General features: G+C 33.4%; 2 protein-coding genes across 3 annotated transcripts in view; both read right to left on the bottom strand.

Moving 5' to 3' along the window:
* Positions 1-360, bottom strand: part of batf (basic leucine zipper transcription factor, ATF-like) — a 10,164-nt gene extending 9,804 nt beyond the window's left edge. The window contains exon 1 of the mRNA XM_016481943.1: positions 205-360. Coding sequence (XP_016337429.1) covers positions 205-270 — 66 coding nt within the window. The 5' untranslated portion in view covers positions 271-360. The remainder of the gene's footprint in view (positions 1-204) is intronic.
* Positions 361-11,529: 11,169 nt separating this feature from the next.
* jdp2b (Jun dimerization protein 2b) lies at positions 11,530-16,799 on the bottom strand. 2 transcript variants are annotated; one of them, XM_016481917.1, is made up of 4 exons: positions 16,711-16,799; positions 14,328-14,527; positions 13,765-13,869; positions 11,530-12,139 (listed from the first exon to the last, which is right to left on the bottom strand). In XM_016481917.1, exons 2-4 carry the CDS (start codon positions 14,520-14,522, stop codon positions 11,951-11,953), a joined length of 489 nt encoding a protein of 162 aa, XP_016337403.1. In that variant the 5' UTR covers positions 14,523-14,527; positions 16,711-16,799; the 3' UTR covers positions 11,530-11,950. The 2 variants fall into 2 exon arrangements, with proteins under 2 accessions (XP_016337403.1, XP_016337404.1); XM_016481918.1 differs by having other exon boundaries at positions 14,328-14,524; positions 16,711-16,793.
* Between the last annotated feature and the right edge of the window lie 4,097 nt (positions 16,800-20,896).

Genomic DNA, 20,896 nt, shown 5'->3' on the forward strand with positions numbered 1-20,896 from the left:
AACAAAAAATTTATTTAAAAAAATATTATATGCATTTTGTATCTCTTTTATTGTATTTTGAATTAATTTATTAAATTTGAAACCAATTTATTTATATTATTTGTCATTATAATAATGTAAATAAAGTAATGTTTTAAATGCATTTGCAGGAGGTTGGTGAAGTGTGTATGTGTGTTTGCATGGTGCTGGTTGAGTCTCTCTTACCTGTTTATTGCCCGGTGAGGGGGATTTGGTGTAGCTGGTGTCGTTATTGTCAGAGTCCTGAGCCATGCCACTTCAGTCCCTGTGAAACTTTTGACCTCCTTCAGCGTTTGTCTTCCGCCGGTGTCTTTCTCTCAGCCTGTTTATCTGTATGTCTGTCTGTCTCAGGCTATATGAGAATATATGCATACATACATATATCACATTTTTATTTCATTCATTAATTTAATACAAAATCTAAAAATAATAAAAATAAATACAACTGTATTTTATGTTTCTTATATTTATTGTATATTTTTACGTAAATAACACAATTAAAATATTTACAATTTGTTTACTTGGTGCTGGTTGAGTCTCTCTTACCTGTTTATTGCCCGGTGAGGGGGATTTGGTGTAGCTGGTGTCGTTATTGTCAGAGTCCTGAGCCATGCCACTTCAGTCCCTGTGAAACCTTTGACCTCCTTCAGCGTCTGTCTTCCGCTGGTGTCTTTCTCTCAGCCTGTTTAACTATCTATCTGTCTGTTTCAGGCTATGTGAGACTGCATGTGTTCAGAAGAGAGATGTGAACTGATCGCGGTCCACTGAAGAATGAGTAGAGACTGCAACACTCTCACTCTTTCTTTCTTGCTCTGCTTCACTCCCTCTCTCTCTTCGCCCTGCCTAATTAGTGATGTGTGATGTGGTCGTAGTTAGAAAACCTCTACTGCACTAGACTGGAAGTCACATGCTTCCTGGAAACTTTGCATAAAGCTTCTTATTCGCAGCAGAGCTAATGAACCTTCACAAAAAGGACAGACAGACGGATGGAGTATCACATAGTCTCCACATGCACTGTGCACCAAAAAGTGTTTATAAACTTAAGCAACACTCGAAAATATCTGCATGTCATTGCATTAGATAAGAAAATAGGAAATAAAGTTCCATTAACTTTAAACAAAGCATACCTTTCAAGCAAAAACTGTTCACGAAAAGAAATTGGTTGGGTTTTAAATGATGTTAAATGACGATATTGTATAACTTTGTGTTGGTGAAACATTATTGGAACTGGAGAGAAGTAACTTTTAATACATCATTCAGCTACATATAATTATATAATCATTTATATAATTAGAAATAGAATTTTTATAATTATAAGCTATAAGTTTAATTATAAATAATATTTATGTAATATAATATATACATTTACATTTAATCATTTAGCAGATGCTTTTATCCAAAGCGACTTAAAGCCCGTTCACACCAAGCACGATAACTATAAAGATAACTATAAAGATATAGTTCTAAAAATCATTCTCAATATTAAGGAATAGCAGAGTGCACACCACAGCTATAACAATAAAGGCACAGAGAAACGATATCGTTGGAATCACTTTCAGAACGATTTTTTCCAGCTGATGAACGATAAAAACATTGACAGCCAATCAGAATCAGTCCTGCTATAATGAGCTTGAGAATTTAAAGCAGCAGACGAGCATGTGCTTAGAATAAACAGACGATTTCATTCGCTGGTGTGGACGCTAATATCGTTATCTTTACAGTTATCTTTAAAGTTATCGTTCTTGGTGTGAACGGGGCTTTACAAATGAGGAGAACAATAGAAGCAATCAGACCAACGAGAGAGCAACAGTATACAAGTGCTCTGACAAGTCTCAGTTAGTCTAGCACAGTACACATAGCTTGTTTTTTTTTTATTTTGAATAGAATAGAATTGAATAAGTAAGTGCTAGTATTAATTGGTCATTACTGGCGAAAAAGATGTGTTTTTAGACCCTTTTTTTGAAAATGGCTAAAGACTCAACTGCTCGAATTGAGATAGGCAGGTCATTCCACCAGCTGGGAACAGTCCAGGAAAAGGTCCACGAGAGTGATTTTGTACCTCTTTGGGATGGCACCACAAGGCTTCGTTCACTAGCAGAACACAAGCTTCTGAAGGGCGCTTAAGTTTGAACTAGCGAGTTTAGGTATATTGGTGCAGTGCCAGTTGTTGTCTTGTAGGCAAACATCAGTACATTGAATTTGATGTGAGCAGCTATTGGCAGCCAGTGTAAACTAATGAAGAGAGGTGTAATGTGAGCTTTTTTCGGCTTGTTAAATACCACTCTCGCTGCTTGATAATACATGTGGCAAGGCCCGCCAAGAGAGCATTACAATAGTCCAGTCTAGAGAGAACAAGAGCTTGGACAAAGAGTTGTGCGGCCTGCTCTGATAGGAAGGGTCTCATCTTCCTAATGTTGTATAAGGCAACTCTGCAGGACCTGGCCGTTGTAGCAATATGGTCTGTGAAGCTTAACTGCTCATCAATCACAACTCCAAGATTCCTGGCTGTGCTGGAAGGAGTTATGGTTGATGAACCCAGCTGTACAGAGAAGTTCTGATGAAGTGCTGAGTTGGCTGAGACCACGAGCAGTTCTGTCTAAAGCTGGCCACACACTAGATGATTTTAAGGCCCCTGAATGATCTGGAGGTGTGGCCCGATTCGCGGCTTGAAATTATTTTTTGTCCAAAATATCCTCTATTGTGTGGTGTCATTACGATTATTTAACTGCTTCCGATTGAGATGGAGCGTCCCCGAACTCAAATTGTAAATATAAAACATGTTTGATATTTAGGACACTTGATCTGGCTGCCTCTGACCCGCGATGGCCAATGAGAGCGAGCAAGCATCACATACCAGATGTTGCGTGCTTCTATAGCTGAAACTTGGCAGCTACAAAAATGCCACGAAAGCAGAGTACTGAGAAAGATTATCACCCATATTCTTTTTTTTATACTTTGTTTTTCACTGTACAACAGAACGCGCGCCGGGAGAGCCAGCTGACAACGTCAACTGCTCTCCATTTGTTTTTCTTCTCTAGTCACGTTTGATCTCGCAAGTCTCCGTGAGATCTCGTGTCACTGTGAAATCGTCCCTACAATCAACAAGTGTGTGGTCTTGGAGTTTGGTCGAATTGTCTAGTGTGTGCATTCAGAGGATTATAAGGCTAAAAATCGGTTGAAACTCTCTTCATATCTGTGGCCTCCCATGGTTTTAAAATTGGTTAAGATTTGAAAATTGTCTAGTGTGTGGCCAACTTAAGTCCAGATTTAAATGTAAAATGGTTTGTGTAAACAATTGGTTCAAACTGAAAAAAACAACAACAAAAAAATAATAAAGAATCAGAACATTTTCAAGCAATACCTAGGGAATATTTTAGTCCAGATTAAAAGATATGAAAATAAATAGTCTTTAAGTATTAAGTATTTGTTGGTGTGATAAACACAACAGTGTCACTCTGAAATCGTTCCTACAATCGACAAGTGTGTGGTCTCTCAGTCTGGTCGAATCGTCTAGTGTGTGCATTCAGAGGATTACAAGGCTAAGAATCAGTTGAAACTGTCTTCATGTCTGTGGTCTCCCATGGTTTTAAAATCGATTAAGATTTGAAAATCATCTAGTGTGCGGCCAGCTTTAGCAAGGTTGAGTTGAAGGTGATGGTCCTTCATCCAGCTAGAAATGCCTGTCAGACAGGCTGCAATGCGAACAGCTACAGTCAGATCATCTGGTTGGAATGAAAAGTAGAGCTGAGTGTCATCAGCATAGCAGTAATAAGAAAAGCCATGCTTCTGAATGACAGATACTAGTGATGACATGTAGATGGAGAAGAGAAGTGGTCCAAGCACTGAGCCTTGAGGAACCCCAGTAGCAAGAAGTTGTGACTTAGAAACCTCACGTCTCCAAGACACCCTGAAGGACCTACCTGAGAGGTAATACTGTATTTTTTATGTGTCTTCATTTTTATTTATATGTATTTTATTACTATATTTATCATTAAAATATTTATAATTTTTAAGGAAGGATATATATTCAAAAATGTATTTAAATACTAAAATATCTACAAATGAAATAAAAATAAATACAATTTATGTTTTATATATATATATATATATATGTGTGTGTGTGTGTGTGTGTGTGTGTGGTTTAATAATAATAATATAAGTGGTTTAATAATAATAATAAATATTATTATTATTATTTGTACATTTCTTTTATAATTTTCAGGGAATGTTATCCTGCAGTTTAAGCATATATCTCAGTTATAATCTCTCTGATCTTCAGAGGGCTCCATTAATGTGTTTTACTATCATTATATATTTTATATATATATATATATATATATATATATATATATATAAAACTGAAGAGAAATTAAGAGAACTTTTAATATATCCACTAAAAATCACCAACTAATTACAAATCTTAAAAAATTATGTATAGCATAAGCAAGTCATAGCAAAAATTATGTTTAGAGTCCAAATATTTTTTGGTCCACTATAACATCTATTTAGCTCTTGGAGTAAAATTTAACTCTGTCACTGCCAAGTTTGCTGTGTAGTAATCTTGGCAGACAGTATCCCGACCGCCTGTGTGTGTTTGTGTGTGACATTGAGATACAGAGAGAGACAGACTCATTAGTGCTGTTTACCGAGTGAAGTGTCAGTATTCCTATTGCTCATGATCTGAACAATCTGAACAAACCCATAACAGAAGTGTTAAACTTCATTGCATAACTCACCCTGTGCTGTTTGTGTTACAGACATGAATGATTTCTCATAAACATGCGGCTTGTTGACATTTGTCTTTTCATAGCAACAACTCAGAACATCCTAGCAACATGCTAAAAACACTGAACATATTAGCAACTGCACAACTGAACATATTAGCATTGCGGCGGCGGGTTTTAATGGGGAAAATATATGGAAATATTTTATTTAAAATAATTTTTATTTTATTTTTAAAATTTTATTTAGTATTTTTTCTTTTATTTTATTTGTTTAATAATACTTTCATAGTAATAACTCAGAAAACCCTAGCAACCACACAGCAACATAAAAAAAAAAAGAATAAAATAAAGTCATGGTAATAACTTTATATAACAACTACACAGCAACATTTAAAATAATAAAATAAAATAATAAATTAAATTAAGAGCCGTTTAAGAACATATATGATATAATATTTAATAGTTTTTATTTGATTTTATTATTTTATTTATACATTTAATTATCTGAAAATGGAATGTATTGTTTGCCCATTGAAGAAAATAAAAAGAAAGAATCATAGAAGATTATTTTATTTATTTTAATATTTTATTTTATTATTTTATTTTACTTGTTTAACAATCATTTTAGAGTGACAACTCAGCTGCATAGCAACATAAAATAAAAACAAAAATAAAATAAAATAATCAAATCAAATAAAATAAAACAACCACTCAAGCTCAGAAAATATGGAAAGATTTATTTTATTTTATTGACTTTATTTTGTTTTGTTTTAATTTCCTTTTCTATTAATATTTTATTGTTTTACATTACTTTTTTATTCTACTTCTATTTCTATTACATTTCTATTACTTCTATTTGTTTAACAATACTTTGCAGTTTTTATAATTACTTTCATTTCACTTATTTTGCAGTTATCTACAGTTTTGTTATGCCAGTAATAAATTGAAAGAAACTGAATTTGAAATTGAATTGATAGACAGAGAAAGGCAGAGAGAGCAAGAGAGCGTGAGTGAGTGAGAAAGAGAGAGAGAGGGAGTGAGAGAGGTGCTTCCCCTTCTGCTGTGGAGTATTTCAGCAGGTGCACTGATACACTTCTATCGCTTAAGCTCAAAAATTCCACATGACTTCACCCTCCACATTACCATAAGGTCAACAGCAGCAGATTTTCATAAATGCCGTTGATGACAGGTCTCCCACCAGAAGTCCGCTGACAATCCAGTGGCGCCAAAAAAAGCGCAGTTACTGTCAGTGATGCAAATGCCGCCCAGTGCCATGCAGTGAAAGCAGAGCTCCACACAAACACAGCCTTCCCCAAAATGACACCGAAATTTAAACAAAAGCGGCCTCAAGGTTTCTCGCTTTCCTCATCATGAGAAACTGTGTGAACTGCTGGGATTTCTGAGCTGGAGATTGTTTTAAATGCGATGATGGAGAGGAAACAGAAACGTATTAGCCTGGTTTGCTAAGGCAAGCATAACATTAATATTGCTCTTACAGAACAAACCACTCGATCAGAAGTGGACATGCATGCTAGAACCTTTCTAAATATAAGCCTGATAAAACAACCAAGAAACTCCCAAAACATATTATAAAAACTAACTGCTCAGAGCACTTTAGCATTGGCTTCAATAGGAAAATCATCAGACCAACTGCAACATCATGCTGCCGGGTTTTGCACGACGTACAAATCTAGTTTATAAATAGCACATTTGCATTTATATTTATTTATTTGGCAGACGCTTAGAAATATATAGCGTATAGTTTCTATGTTTGTGAAATTAAGCGTTAGCGTTAGTTCTGGCAGGTCACGTGAGTCAAGTCTACTAAATTTGATATACACTACCGTTCAAAAGTTTGGGGCAGTGTTATTTTACTATTATTTATATACTATTATAGTTTTATGAATATTTTGAAAAAATATATAAATTTTTAGTATTTTTTTTTATATATTTTATGTTTTGCCCGTTTTTAGTGGTTGTTCTTTTTAAATATTACTATTTATATTTAATTTATATCAATTACTCCTGTTGTGCTTCATGAGTAAAGAAATTAGTAAAATGGGGATGACTAAATGATAAACTGTCATGCCTGAGAAAAATATTTCTTTAATTGCTGCCTTAAAGTTGAAAAACAAAATCAAAGTGATTTCAAGCCTGCAGCGCAAACATGCAGTGAAAACCAGCTGCATGTCTTTCTGAAGGTTTTAGTGCAGTAATGCGCAGTTATCTGTGGGAAAGCCGCTTGTATCTTTACCGAATGCGTTTGTTTGTTTGCCGTTTAACGCCTAATCTTCTGCAGTCATCACGTATGCTGGGCAGCGTGTGTGAGTAAGATGAGAAGCCACAGAGATGTGAATGGATAGTTTGCTATTGTGCTGCGCTTACTGGATACTCCACCTACACACACACACACACACACACATCACAAATCAGTCAGAGCTTCTTCTCAAGGCCTTGCACTGAATTCTGATAGATCACTAGACAGACAACATCCACAGATGCTCATCTGAGCGCTTGTTCCCATCAGATCAGTTCCAGATGCATTCTGCATGCTCAGCATAGCAATACAAACTCTAGCCTTCAAAAATTAGGGCTCAGTGAGATTTCTGTTTTGAAAGAATGAATACTTTTGTTCAGCAAGGATGCGTTAAATTGATCAAAAGTGACAGGAAAGACTTTTATAATGTTTCTGTTTTAAATAAATGCTGTTCTTCGAACTTTCTATTCACCAAAGAGTCGTAATGTAAGCAAATATGAAGAAGCACAACTGTATTTAACATTGATAATAATGAGAAATGTTTCTTGAGCAGCAAATCAGCATATTAGAATGATTTCTGAAGGATCATGTGACACTGAAGACTGGAGTAATGATGCTGAAAATTCAGCTTTGTATCACAGAAATCAATTACATTTGAAATTATATTCAAATAGAAAATTTATTTTACATTTTAATAATATTTCATAATATTACTGTATTTTGATCAAGTAAATGTAGCCTTGGTATATACTAGGCATATGGCCTAGTGCTGTCAAAATTAGCATGTAAAGACACACAAATATATATATATATATATATATAAATCGAAATAATATAGTTGGTATATTTAATGTGAAACAACTGAAAGCGAGGCTGTGGGTGTGGGATGTACAGTATTTAGTAAGTTGTACTGAAGGTCATAGGTCAATTTTTCAAGTTTCTTTTTTTTTTTTACTGGAATTGTAAGGGTCATTTCACTATTGTGTTAACTTAGCAATCAACACCATCCAGGCAGACAACAACACAAACGACTGTTCCTCAGGCGGAGCAGCAAGAGTTTTGATTTGTTTTTAAAACTCATGCATGAGTGAACAGAAGTGTTCAGAAACCATCTGAATCAAGCTGAGGAAGAAACGCTTTAGAATATCAGTCAGATCAGAGCTGAGCACTTACCCGTGATTCCCAGTGCTATTCCAGCTCGGAATATATATATATATATATATATATATATATACATATACTTATTAATAAATTAATGGCGAAATATAAAAAAAGAAATACCAAATGCAAAATATAAACTAAAAATATTAAATGTTCAATTACTGAGTAACAAAACAATAAATATACAAAAAACAGAAATACACAAAACAATAAAATGCAAAGGCAGAAATACTGAAACAATGACATAAAACAATCAGACAGACAGACAGACAAAAAAATAAAATAAATAAACTGAAATACTAAACACAAATATATTAACATATTTAAATATTGAATTAGGGAATAATAATACATTTGAATTAAAATAAAAAAAATTGAATATTCAAGTACTGACATGCCAAAATATAGTAATTAAATAAGACACTCAAATATGAAAAAAAAAAAAATATTGACATACTAAAATATTACCTATACTATAATAACCTACCGAAATAATGAAAATTAAAATACACAAAATGGAATATTTAAACAGACATGCTGAAATAAAATAAAAAAAGAAATGTAAAAGAAAAAAGGAAGGAAGGAAGCACTGAAATATAGATGAATACAAAAACAATGTCATAAAGATTAAATTAATGACTGAATAACCTGATTTAAAAAAAAAATAATTAGAAAATTTGAATAAAAAACTGAATAACCAACTGAAGGAATGAAAGATAAAATAAAAAAAATTGAATACTGAAAACCTGACCTACATAAATAGATAGATGGATGGATGGATGGATGGATGGATGGATAGATAAGCTATGAACATTTTCCAAAAAAAAAATAAAAAATACAGAATCATACAGAATAAATGATTGAAAAACTGAATAACCTACTGAAATACTATATGTATATAAATATAAATATAATATATAAACTACACATATGTAGTTGTTTTTTTGGTGTTTGGCTTAGTGTTATGTTAGAATCATTATTATACTCTTATACCTTTTGTTCTTTAATATTTTGAATTGTTTTTAGCTTTATTTTTTGTTTTTCATTGAAATGTTAAGTTGTGAAATTTTGTTGTATGCATTTGTCATTTATATTTAATTTCTTTATTTTTAAAATGTGTATAGGTAGTATTTATAAAGTGTTAGCTCTTCGTTTTGGATCTGTTTTTAGTTGTTTTAATACTACAATTGATTGCTTCTGTTGTCCTCATTTGTAAGTCGCTTTGGATAAAAGCGTCTAATAAATGACTAAATAAAAATAAATACTGAAAAATAAAATGCAAACAAATTAAATATTGAAACATGCTGAAAAACGGACATTGTAAAATACTGAAATATGTGAATACTGAAACAGTGAAACACTCTGGAGAGTTAAATCAGATTAGCTGGATTTCTGATCTCAGCTATAAGAAGTGCTGTTTTTAGCTCTCATGAGCTGTTTGTGTTCAGATCTGTCTGTTGAAATCTCACAGTTCTTGAGGTAGGACTCAGTGGCACCCAACCAACATTTTTTTTCCCCCTCAAGCTCTTGGAGAAACAGGGTGAGGAGCAGATTCTGACAACCGCCCACGTGAGAAACATGTTCTGCCAAAAAGACGCATTTTTAAAAGGCTGGAGCTGCTGCGCTGAAGGCCAGACATTTGATCAAAGCAGCTTTCAGAGCAAGAAAGTCTGAAGCCAGACCTCAAGAAAGCTGATCAACCCAATTCTGACGTGACAACAAGAACTAAAGACAGAAAATGAACAAACAACAAGCAACCCACTCAAGCCGGCCTTCAGCTGTTTTCATTATAAATTACAAAGCGGCCCTAAAATGCAAACTAATCGACACGTACAACGCATGAATGTCACTGTGTTCAGCTTTTCAGCCGAACATTTCCCAAATGATAAACCAATCCAAATATATTATATATGTCATATATTCGTGTCTTAAGTGTCCAAATACATTTCTGGGTGATAGGGGAAAAATGTATTAAATTGACTAAATTCTGAAAGGAGAAAACCACAGGATCAATAGAAAACAACTGTAAGTCAATGGAAACCTCAGTGGAAATCACCTGGTTTTTTCAAGTTAATTTCTCTGTGACAACATCTCATTTCCACAAACAAAGTTTACTGAAAAAAAAGAAAGTGAAAGGGAAAAAAATCAAGTTATCTAAGAGTGATGCAAATATTATACATCTGTAATGTAAAAAAGGGTAAATCATAAAATAAAATATCAAATCCATCCATTCTCCAAACCTCATGTCTTCTGTACGGTCATGGGATGCTTAAGCCTAATAAATAAATAAATAATATTTGAAAATAATTTTAAAATAGTTAATAAATAGCCTAAGTAAATAAGTAACATAACATATAAAAAAATAATAAATAATAATAAATAAAAATAATTAAAATAATAATATATTATATTAATATAAAAATAACATTAAATAATAATCTTTTAAAGTAAAATTTAAAATATATTTTAATGTAAAAATAAAAAAATAATTAGAATATAATATAATAATATAAAGGTAATGTGATATTAAAATAATATAGAATAATTATTAAGTTTTTTTAAGTAATATTTAAAAATGTTACAAATATTTTAAAATAATATAAACATATAATTAAATATTCTGAAATATAAGTAAATAAATAATTTCTAAATGTTTAAAATAATACTAAAAAGTAATATACAAATATTGTTTAACAGATAAAACTAAAGAATAGGCTATTTTAAAATATCAAAATAGTAAATAAATATGTAACTAAATACACAATATTTTAAAATAATATAAAATTGTATTATATTTTTCACTAATATAAAATAATAAATCTTTTAAAAAATAATATAAAAATATATATTTTCAAATCAATCAAAAAAAGAAAGAAAGGAAGCATGAATGAATGAATGAGTCAAATTGTAATTATTAAGTATTTTTAAGTAATATTTAAAAATGTTACAAATATTTTAAAATAATATAAACATATAATTAAATATTCTGAAATATAAGTAAATAAATAATTTCTAAATGTTTAAAATAATACTAAAAAGTAATATACAAATATTGTTTAACAGATAAAACTAAAGAATAGGCTATTTTAAAATATCAAAATAGTAAATAAATATGTAACTAAATACACAATATTTTAAAATAATATAAAATTGTATTATATTTTTCACTAATATAAAATAATAAATCTTTTAAAAAATAATATAAAAATATATATTTTCAAATCAATCAAAAAAAGAAAGAAAGGAAGCATGAATGAATGAATGAGTCAAATTGTATTGGAAAAATAGGCTTTAATTAATGTGGCTTCATGTAACAAAGAAACATTATTTGGTAACAAAAGTGGCCGTTCAACAGACACCCTGAAGATAAAACACATACAATTCACCATATCACGTGATGGCACAATACAAATGTACATACAATAAATAGTGCTAACAACTGTAAACAATCGGTCCATCGAGACGCCAGCGTCAGTGAACAGTTTATCAGACAGCGCCATCTGCAGCCGCTGGAGGAGTCGCTCAGATCAACTGAGAGACGCCAGTGCTTCTCAACACCTGCAGCATAACGAGCGCGTTTCAAACGTCTTTGAGCTCTCTGGATGATCTTTGTTGTCCACACAAATCTCCTCCTCCCTTTTTTCTTCATGCTGAAACTGACACTGACAGGATGTTGGTTATTTTTACAAGAAATGCCAGACTGTTTCGTCTGACAGTGAATGTCCTGCATCTTCTTCTTCCTGTGCTGGTGTCCTGACAGCAGCTGTGTGTTTGTGGTGTGGTGTGGTGTTCAGTCGGACTGCTCGGATCGCTGGTCCAGCACGTGCTCGTCGCTCCCGGGGCTCCTCACGCTGCCTGTGCGGACGATGCAGGTGGGCCGGTGGAGGTTGAGCATCACGATCAGCTGCTGCCGCTCCGATTTCAGCTCCTCGATCTGAGACTTCAGCTCCGAGTTCAGCGTCTCCAACCGTTCAGACTCCTAAGAAAGTGTTTGGTTAATTATACTGCTTCACCGGACACATTTCTGAAGTTGTTGAGACAAAAACACACTTTGATTTTTCAGTCACGCTATTTTACAGTGTTCATGTTATTGGTTATTTACAACAGTTGTGTGAATTCAAGTGACAGCTCTGGTGGTATTTACATTACTAACAACAGAATAATGCTAATAAACAATGTGAGCTTGATGTACATTTTTGAGCTACTTATGTTATAATATTACTGGGTAGTGGTTATATAAATTCCTCTTTAATTAAATTTAATAATTTAATTTTTAAAAGCAAAAGTATTTCACGTAATCTCAATTTGCAGAATTTAAAAAATTTAAGAAATTAAAAAGAAATTAAAATATACAAATTGTATGCATAATAATTATACAAATATCATATTTTATTTTACATAAAATTACACTTTTAGTTAAATTGTGTGTATATATATATATATATATATCAAATTTAATTAAACGTGTCATTTTATGTAAAATAAAATCTAATTTTTTTTTTTATAAAATGACTTTTTTTTTTTTTACATTTTTACCTTCACTGGTTCATTTTAAATACTTGTTTTGAACAAGCGGCAACCTCCCGCTCTCTCTCGTGAAGCCAACACGGAAGTGACTTCAACTGTAATTCATCGACTGGCCGCTAGAGGCTGGCTGCAAAAGGGAGTCAATCCCATAGACTCCCCATGTTAAAATGCCTACCTTTACAGCAGAAAAAAAACATGTTTACAGCCTGGTTCAAAAAATTATTTTGGTCTATATAGCTAATTTTGCCCTTCATGACAACTGTGAGGGAGGTGAATTTTTTTTATAACTCATCCGTTTAAATTATATTAAGCCTTAAAGTGCTGCATAATTAAGGGCGTGGCCATTTGAGTGACCGGTGGATTGCCGCTACTGTCACCACCATAGACATAATAAATACCTAGACGCCTCATTGGCCGCTTTGAGCCGTTGCTGCCACGGACACTACGTCCATGTTTTTATACAGTCTATGGTTTTGAAGCACAAATATCCCATGAAATCTAAGTTGTCATAAAAAATTAAAAGACAGTAATTTAATAAAAAAATGGCATGCATTATAATTACACAAGCATCATATTCTTTCAAATAGTTTTTAACTCTCAATTAATATAAAGAAAAATGTAAAAAAAAAAAAACATTAAAATGGCATGCATAATTACACAAGTATTAGATTTTAATAAAATGTAATTTTAAATATTTTTTTAATAAAATTGTTTTAAAGTTCATTTTAAAGTTCTGCAATATAACAAATTAATTATTAAAAGCACAAAATATTCAATATAATTGCTAAATTAATATAATAAAAAAAGAAAAAATGCATGCATAAAAATTACATAAGCATCAGGAGTTTTTAATGAACGATATATAAAATAACTTTTAGCATGTTACACCACAGTAAACTGCTGAAATTGTTTGAAATTGCATGTCAACCACTGCTGCTATAGTCATTAATAATAGTAACACGTAATAAGTGTAACAAGAACACTGTAAAATTAAGTTTGACTCTTATTTTCTTTTCCTTTCCCCTCAGTGACTGATAATAAATCCTCAAACGGGCTTTTGTACATTTTCTAACTCACCTTCTGGAGGAAGTCTGTTCTTTCCTTCTTTCTGTTTCGACAGCGAGCGGCTGCGACTTTATTCTTCTCTCGCCTTCTTTTCTTGCGTTCTTCATCGTCATCTGTCTGTGGACAGAAAGTTCCAATGTGTTCGTTTAGATATATGCGTACTCATTTATACACAATCAAATGACACTAAAGTGTGTACATGGTTTTAAAACGTCATTAAAAATCAGTTGCATGAAAAAATGTGTTGTGCAATTTTTAATGGCTTTATATTTGTTATTAGAATGCACAGTATGTTTAGATAAACTGAACCATTTCAAAGAAACATAAACAAATCGTAACTCTTGTGTCCACCAGGTGTCCCTCTTGACCAGGCAGTAAAGCACTTTCAAAGAAGCTTCTCAAACAAAAGAACATTGGTTTCACTTTCTCAGCTGTTGCACATATGTTTTGAACTACTTAACCTGTCTGCATTTTTTAGTAACACGTAACATGCAATCTGCGATTTGAGTTACCAGATGCAATCAGAACCTGGCCTTGAATGTCTGTAGGTGTTAAATGTCATGTTTTGTTCTCACCTCACCCTTGATGACGTCGAACGGTCTCTTGGCGTGTCTGTTCAGGATGAGAGGAGACAGAACCGCCCCGAGGCTGTAGAGCTCTGCTAGTTTGAGCTGGTCTGTCAGGCTGGTGGCAGGAATGCCAGCCAGAGGACCGACGCTGGGCAGAGAACCGGCCGTCATCAGTGGATCAGGGATTTGACCAGGCATCATTGCTGCTTCAGAAAGAAAGCAGAGAGAGATGTCAGCGCTTCTGTTGATCATCTTAAAGTGCATTTACACATACAAGTGCAACTGCAAATAGTATGAATTGTTCTTTCCTGAAAATCCTTTAGATTTAGATTATCACCAAGTCTTGGATTCAATATTTTTGTTGACTCGTTTTCTTTCAGTTAGCACAGGTTTTGTGTTTCTTTTTGGAACTGATTGATTGTAGGCCTCGGTGATCTGAGTCAAAAAAGCATTATTTGTGGATCATTTTGGCAATAATCTCTCAAAAACTGAGGTGCATAAACTCAATCAGATCAATGAGCTATATGAGCTACAAAACCTGTGCTAACTGAAAGAAAACAAGCTGAATGCACAAAATGATTTTATGCGATATTTATATGGTGCTTTTATATATGTGACCCTCGACCACAAAACCAGTCTTAAGTGTCAATTTTGTGAAATTTAGCTGTATGCATCATCTGAAAGCTGAACAAATAAGCTTTCCATTGATGTATGGTTTGTTAGGATCGGACAATATTCGGCTGAGATACAACTATTTTAAAATCTGGAATCTGAGGGTGCAAAAAAAATCTAAATATTGAGAAAATCATCTTTAAAGTTGTCCAAATGAAGTTCTTAGCTATGCATATTACTAATCAAAAATTTTGCTACAAATATACCCCAGTGACTCAAGACTGGTTTTGTGCTCCAGGGTCACATATGCTATAATATATAAGCATTTATAAGCAATTTCTTGTAGGCCAATCCTAAAAAGTGCAAGAATTATTTTTTAGGAAGATGTTATACCGTGTTTAAGCAAAGTCAGTATAGGTTTTAGTCCAATGCAATGACATAAACTAGCATTTTCAGTAAAAAGAAAATCCTCTCAGGGTCAAAATGACTGGACAACTACAAGAGGGTTAAAGAAAACACTAGTAGTGTGACCTTTTTTCACAAGTTTAAGAAGAGTGTTTACTTTGGAATAAGTTTAACAAGGACTGATAGGTCAAAATGCGTATATTGTCTCCAATGGAAAGCCACAGAGAATAATGAAGTTTCCATGAGAGGAACACAAACTCTGTAAATCTGCTTCTCACAGAGTTATAGGGAAACTTCAAGATTCCCAAGAGCACAAACAACACCTACGCATGTTAAAACCGAGGCTTAAAAGAGCTAGTGAATTGTCTGTAAAGGCCATTAGAAGATGATGTAACAGTCAAACATGTTTCTATCCTGAAAAACTCCTCAAGCCATTCGCAGCAGCTTCTGGCTACATTCTTCAAGGTTCTTCAGAAAAACACATTTGATACTGATGATATCTAAGATTGAAAGCAAATTGTTCTTTTTCTCTCTTTTTTTTGCAACACTGGAGACAATTTAGCATTTCTTTTTGCATTTGACTATTAGAAGTTCAAAAAAAGAACACTTTTCAACATTAAGAAACAATTAGGACGAAAGTACGTTCATTAATAAAAATAGCCTATTGTTCAGGTGCAGTAAATGCTCAGTATTTGAAAAAGCTTTTAGGTGTTTTGCAGCTGACTTCAATTGTGTGACAAAATAATTGCAAAGTACAAATATAATGTTGAAATAATAAAAATGCATATATAAAAACATGAGCATTTGAAAATGTTGTTGCATAACTGCAAGACTAACTTATAAAACTCTCTGACATTGTCTAGCCATTTAAACCAGGGCTCTCAAACTTCAACACTCAGGGGCCCCGTCAAGACCCTCAGGCAAACCAGGGACCCCTGATATAAAAAAGCAAGATTTTCAAAAATAATAGACGACTTTCTTAAATAACTTTAAAAAAAATATTTCCACCTTCTATAATAGGTATTAAATCATGAATGTATCACATTTAAAAGTCTCTAATGGACCCCTGGTTGAAAACGCTGCGCACAACAATACAGTTCAAGTACATAATGTACTTCAGTGTGCATTAAATAACCTGGCTGTTACGGAAAATACATTCAGAACATCAGTGATGCATGAATATAATTGAATTCATCCCTAGGTTTTATTAGTAGCCTGTATCTCACTGTCAATGCAGTTCTGTCTCTATATAAATATGAAATCATCTGAAGTGCAGCAGTTTATTCAATCCGTATGTTCGACCTTTACAACGAATTCAAATCTGTGATTACAGTGTAAATGCATAATAATACCAGCAGACTAAAGCACTTACTTGTTCGGTGCTGAGAGTTGGGTGCCTCCGTTCAGCTCGTTTGCGCGTCTGGTCCCGTTGCATCAGCGCGTTTATGTATCGCTGGGCGCTGTGGAATGCGGAACTCTCCGCGCGTGATGCCAGCAGACGTTATAAAATAAGAGCGAATGAGGCGCTAGGCCCCGCCCCCTAGCAACCAAACAACACACAACACAGCAGCGCGGGACTCCCTGAAGCCACCGACGCGGGATATCCCATCAACACACAAACAACACAATATGATGAGCTCATGTGTTTATCTTTCTGTAATGAAGCTTCAGGAAAACTCGGGTTTCAGTACGCGACCCACGAAAAAACGAATCAAGCTGCGCAGACATCTGCAAGACGTTTAGAAAATGAATTCTATTCTAAATACACTACCAGTCAAAAGTTTTTGGACAGTAAGTACATTATAATATTCTGATTTGCTGCTCAAAAAAACATTTATTATTATTATTATTATTATTATTATTATGTTGAAAACAGCCGAGTAGAATTTTTCAGGTTTCTTTGATGAATAGAAGGTTCAGAAGAACAGGATTTATCTGAAATAGAATTTCTTTGTAACATTATAAATGTCTTTATCATCACTTTTGATCAGTTTAAAGCATCCTTGCTAAATAAAATAATTAATTTCTATCATTTCTAAAAATATATATATATATATTACATTGACACCAAGCTTTTGAATGGTATAGTGTAGTGTATGTGTATGTTACAAACGCTTTTTATTTCAGATAAATGCTGATTTTTGGATCTTTCTATTCATCAAAGAATCCTAAAAGAAATGTACTCCACTGTTTTGAATATTGATAAAATAATAAAATGTTTCTTGAACAGCAAATCAGCATATTAGAATGATTTCTGAAGGATCATGTGACACTGAAGACTGGAGTAATGATGCTGAAAATTCAGCTTTGAAATCACAGGAATAAATTACATTTTAAAATATATTCAAATAGAAAACAGTTATTTTAAATAGTAAAAATATTTCAAAATTTTACTGATTTCGCTGTACTTTGGATAAAATAAATGCAGGCTTGGTGAGCAGAAGAGGCTTCTTTAAAAAACATTAAAAATCTTACTGTCCAAAAACTTTTGACTGGTAGGCTATCCGTAAAATAGCCCTATCATTTGGAAAATGTTTAGTTTCTATTATGTAACATTATTACATTTGTTTATACGCTGTAAAAATGATTTTATGAACTTGTAAATAAACGAAGACTGCAACCCTGCAGCTAAAACCAGTCTATGCTGGTCTTCCAGCTGGTTTTAGTCACGTGGTCTCCCAACCTGGTGTGACCAGCTAAAGAAGTGATCAAAACCCCTCTAAAACTAGTCTGCAAGCTATGACCAGGCTGGAGCTTATGGTTTCAGCTGTTTTTTAGGAGTGTGTTTAACGAGAAAATACTTCTCTATACTTCTTTATAGTCTCTCTTCTTCAAAATGTCACATTTAATTCAATGTGATATTTGCTATGTGTTTTTAATTCTTTGTGAAATGTAGCGATTTCTGAGTGAGAATGGTTTATAAGTAAATCCTACAGCTTTTTTGTTAGTTTTGTTGTTTTTGTTAGATACTGTTTATTTTTTTTTATTGCTATTTATTTATTTAATAATTATTTATGCATTAATCTTTTTATTAATTTTTAAAATACGTTTTAATCAAATGTATTTGAGTTAATACACTGTTTTTCTTGGAACATTTTCATGGCCCTCAATTTGAAATCTCAGGCTATGTCACAAAATAAAATATCAATTTTACAAATATTCAATAAAGATGTTTATATTCAAATTACGGTGTAATACAGTACAGAATATCGAATACAGACCGGAAGTCTTTGTATAACAGAATATCAAACTAATGGCATTCATTTTACAGAAACAAAGCACAAGTGCGCTTCAAGCAGAAAACTTCTCAAAAGTGATAAAAAACAACTAGTTGTTGAAAATGAAGATAAAATACTTGTGACGGTCTGTGGTTGTGAAGCGCAGGTGTGAACTGCACCTGCGGTTTCTCTGCTAAAACACCTGTTTGAACTTGAGGGAAACTGAGCTCACACTTTAATGTTAAGATGATTAAAAATAAAACAAATATAATGAAAAAGGTGGGAGAAGGCAAGATGTCTTTGAAAAGTGAAGTTTGTATCAAATGAGCACAGATACAGGGACACGCTTTGACATTTTGTTATACAACGACATTCATTTCATGTGTGGCTAAAATGTCTAGGCCTAAATACTATATGGAGATATTTGTGCATTTGACAAAGTAGCTTAAACAAGTTTTCACACCCTCAAGAGAAAATATGACTAAGGCATTATCCTGTTGTATAACACTTTCTTACAGGTCCAATGCGATATCTACAAGCTGTTACATAGCAAACTTAGCAGTATATGAGTTTATTACTAACCTTCTTTAAGGTAGAGTGATTTAAATGTTACTGTACTGATTTACAGTTCCAATCAAATCTGCAGTGAAAAATGCCCAAAACAAATATGGCTTTCAGTATCTGCTTTATTTCATTTGAGCCAGACTTCAAGACTTTGAAGCTGCTTTGTGGAGACATAAGTTAAGCTCACCATCTGTAATATATCATCTTATTATACGGCTCTCTCACATACTTGGGTTTTGATTGGTCAGTCATGGCAGTCTGTGGTCAAATAAACCGTATAACTGGCCGTTGGTCCATATAACTGAATGCATCTGAAATAATAAAATAATATTTTGCAATAATGAGAGACTAACTACACAATGTATTTCTGATCGCACCCACAGACACATGAGAGAGAAATCCGTCTAATAAAATGGGCATTTAATGAGCATCTCTTTTTTTAATCTACAGCCAAGTATGGTTTATACATATTTATGATTAAACAATCCAACCTGGATATTTTGGCATGCACTGAAATATACAGACAGACTGACCGCAGACACAATCACCTCTGTGCCTCACCTCTGACACACAAACTTCCTCTTCCACAATTATTGTCCGACAGCATTATTGTTTCATCAGAAGAGTCATCAGGATTCATAAGGCCTGGGATTTTCAGTCTTTAGTTACATTTAATGCACAATATGTGTCTCGTTGTAAAGATTTATCACACCAAAAGTGCAGGAATGCAAACTTGTCTACCCTTTTTTAAGGGCAAAAAGTTAAAAAGGCATAAAACGTGATGAGATATGATTCCTCCTTCAATGACTGTACGCACACATTCAAATCCCGATGAGCAATGCTGAGTACCACACTTCTGCATTTCACGATCATATTAATAAACTCAAGACAATGATAAACTTAAACCAAACAGCAACCAGACATTGCTCCAAACACAAGCCCATTTCCGACCCTGGAAATATAATATAATTGGAAATACAGTCATTTGGAAATGCACAATCACAAATCAGTTATGGACGATGAACATTTATTCACTATTCATGTGCTTAAACAGAATATAATGCTGCATTATCAGAAATATGCAGTGCTTTCAACCTGCCACATTTATATAAAGTACTGTTGATTTTATTTGCAAAAGATTTCCTAGAGCAAAATATTGCGGGTTTATAATGTCTCTGCATACAAGTTGCTGTGTGCATGATAGTTGCATTGTGATTCTGTACAAAGAATCAACATTTAATTTAATCGCTGTGTTAATACAAATGAGCGTGTGGATTTAAATACAATCTGCAACATCTTAAAAATATTAAGTCAAATGTATGAGAAGAAAAACAAAGAACATCCGGCACACCAGATATCCAGATGACTATAAACTTCACTATCTGCAACCTGAATCATGCAAAAAAAGAGGAAATCCTGCCGACATAATTTTATTTTGGCCAGTTGAATCATCACGGCACATGTTGACTAATCAAAAGCTGAACGTCAATCGACTGACCATCATCTGTCTGTCTGTCCATCAGGTTCCCTTTTTTTATCCTTTTGCATTTTAACAGTGGCCAACATGAAATATTTACATTGTGTTTGTGCCAAGAACACGCTGTAAACATTGCCAACAGCAGCAGCAGCGGCGGTGTGTGGATATGAGCCGTGTGTCTCTATATTGAGGTGCTTGTGTGGCGAAACAGAGCTTCACCTGCAGCAGAAGACAGATTTCATTCTGCTCATATTACAGTCTGTCTGAGCGTTGAATTATAGTCTGAGCAATGATACGGG

Source organism: Sinocyclocheilus anshuiensis, unplaced genomic scaffold, assembly GCF_001515605.1.
Source record: "Sinocyclocheilus anshuiensis isolate Anshui unplaced genomic scaffold, SAMN03320099.WGS_v1.1 scaffold769, whole genome shotgun sequence".
Classification (NCBI taxonomy): domain Eukaryota; kingdom Metazoa; phylum Chordata; class Actinopteri; order Cypriniformes; family Cyprinidae; genus Sinocyclocheilus; species Sinocyclocheilus anshuiensis.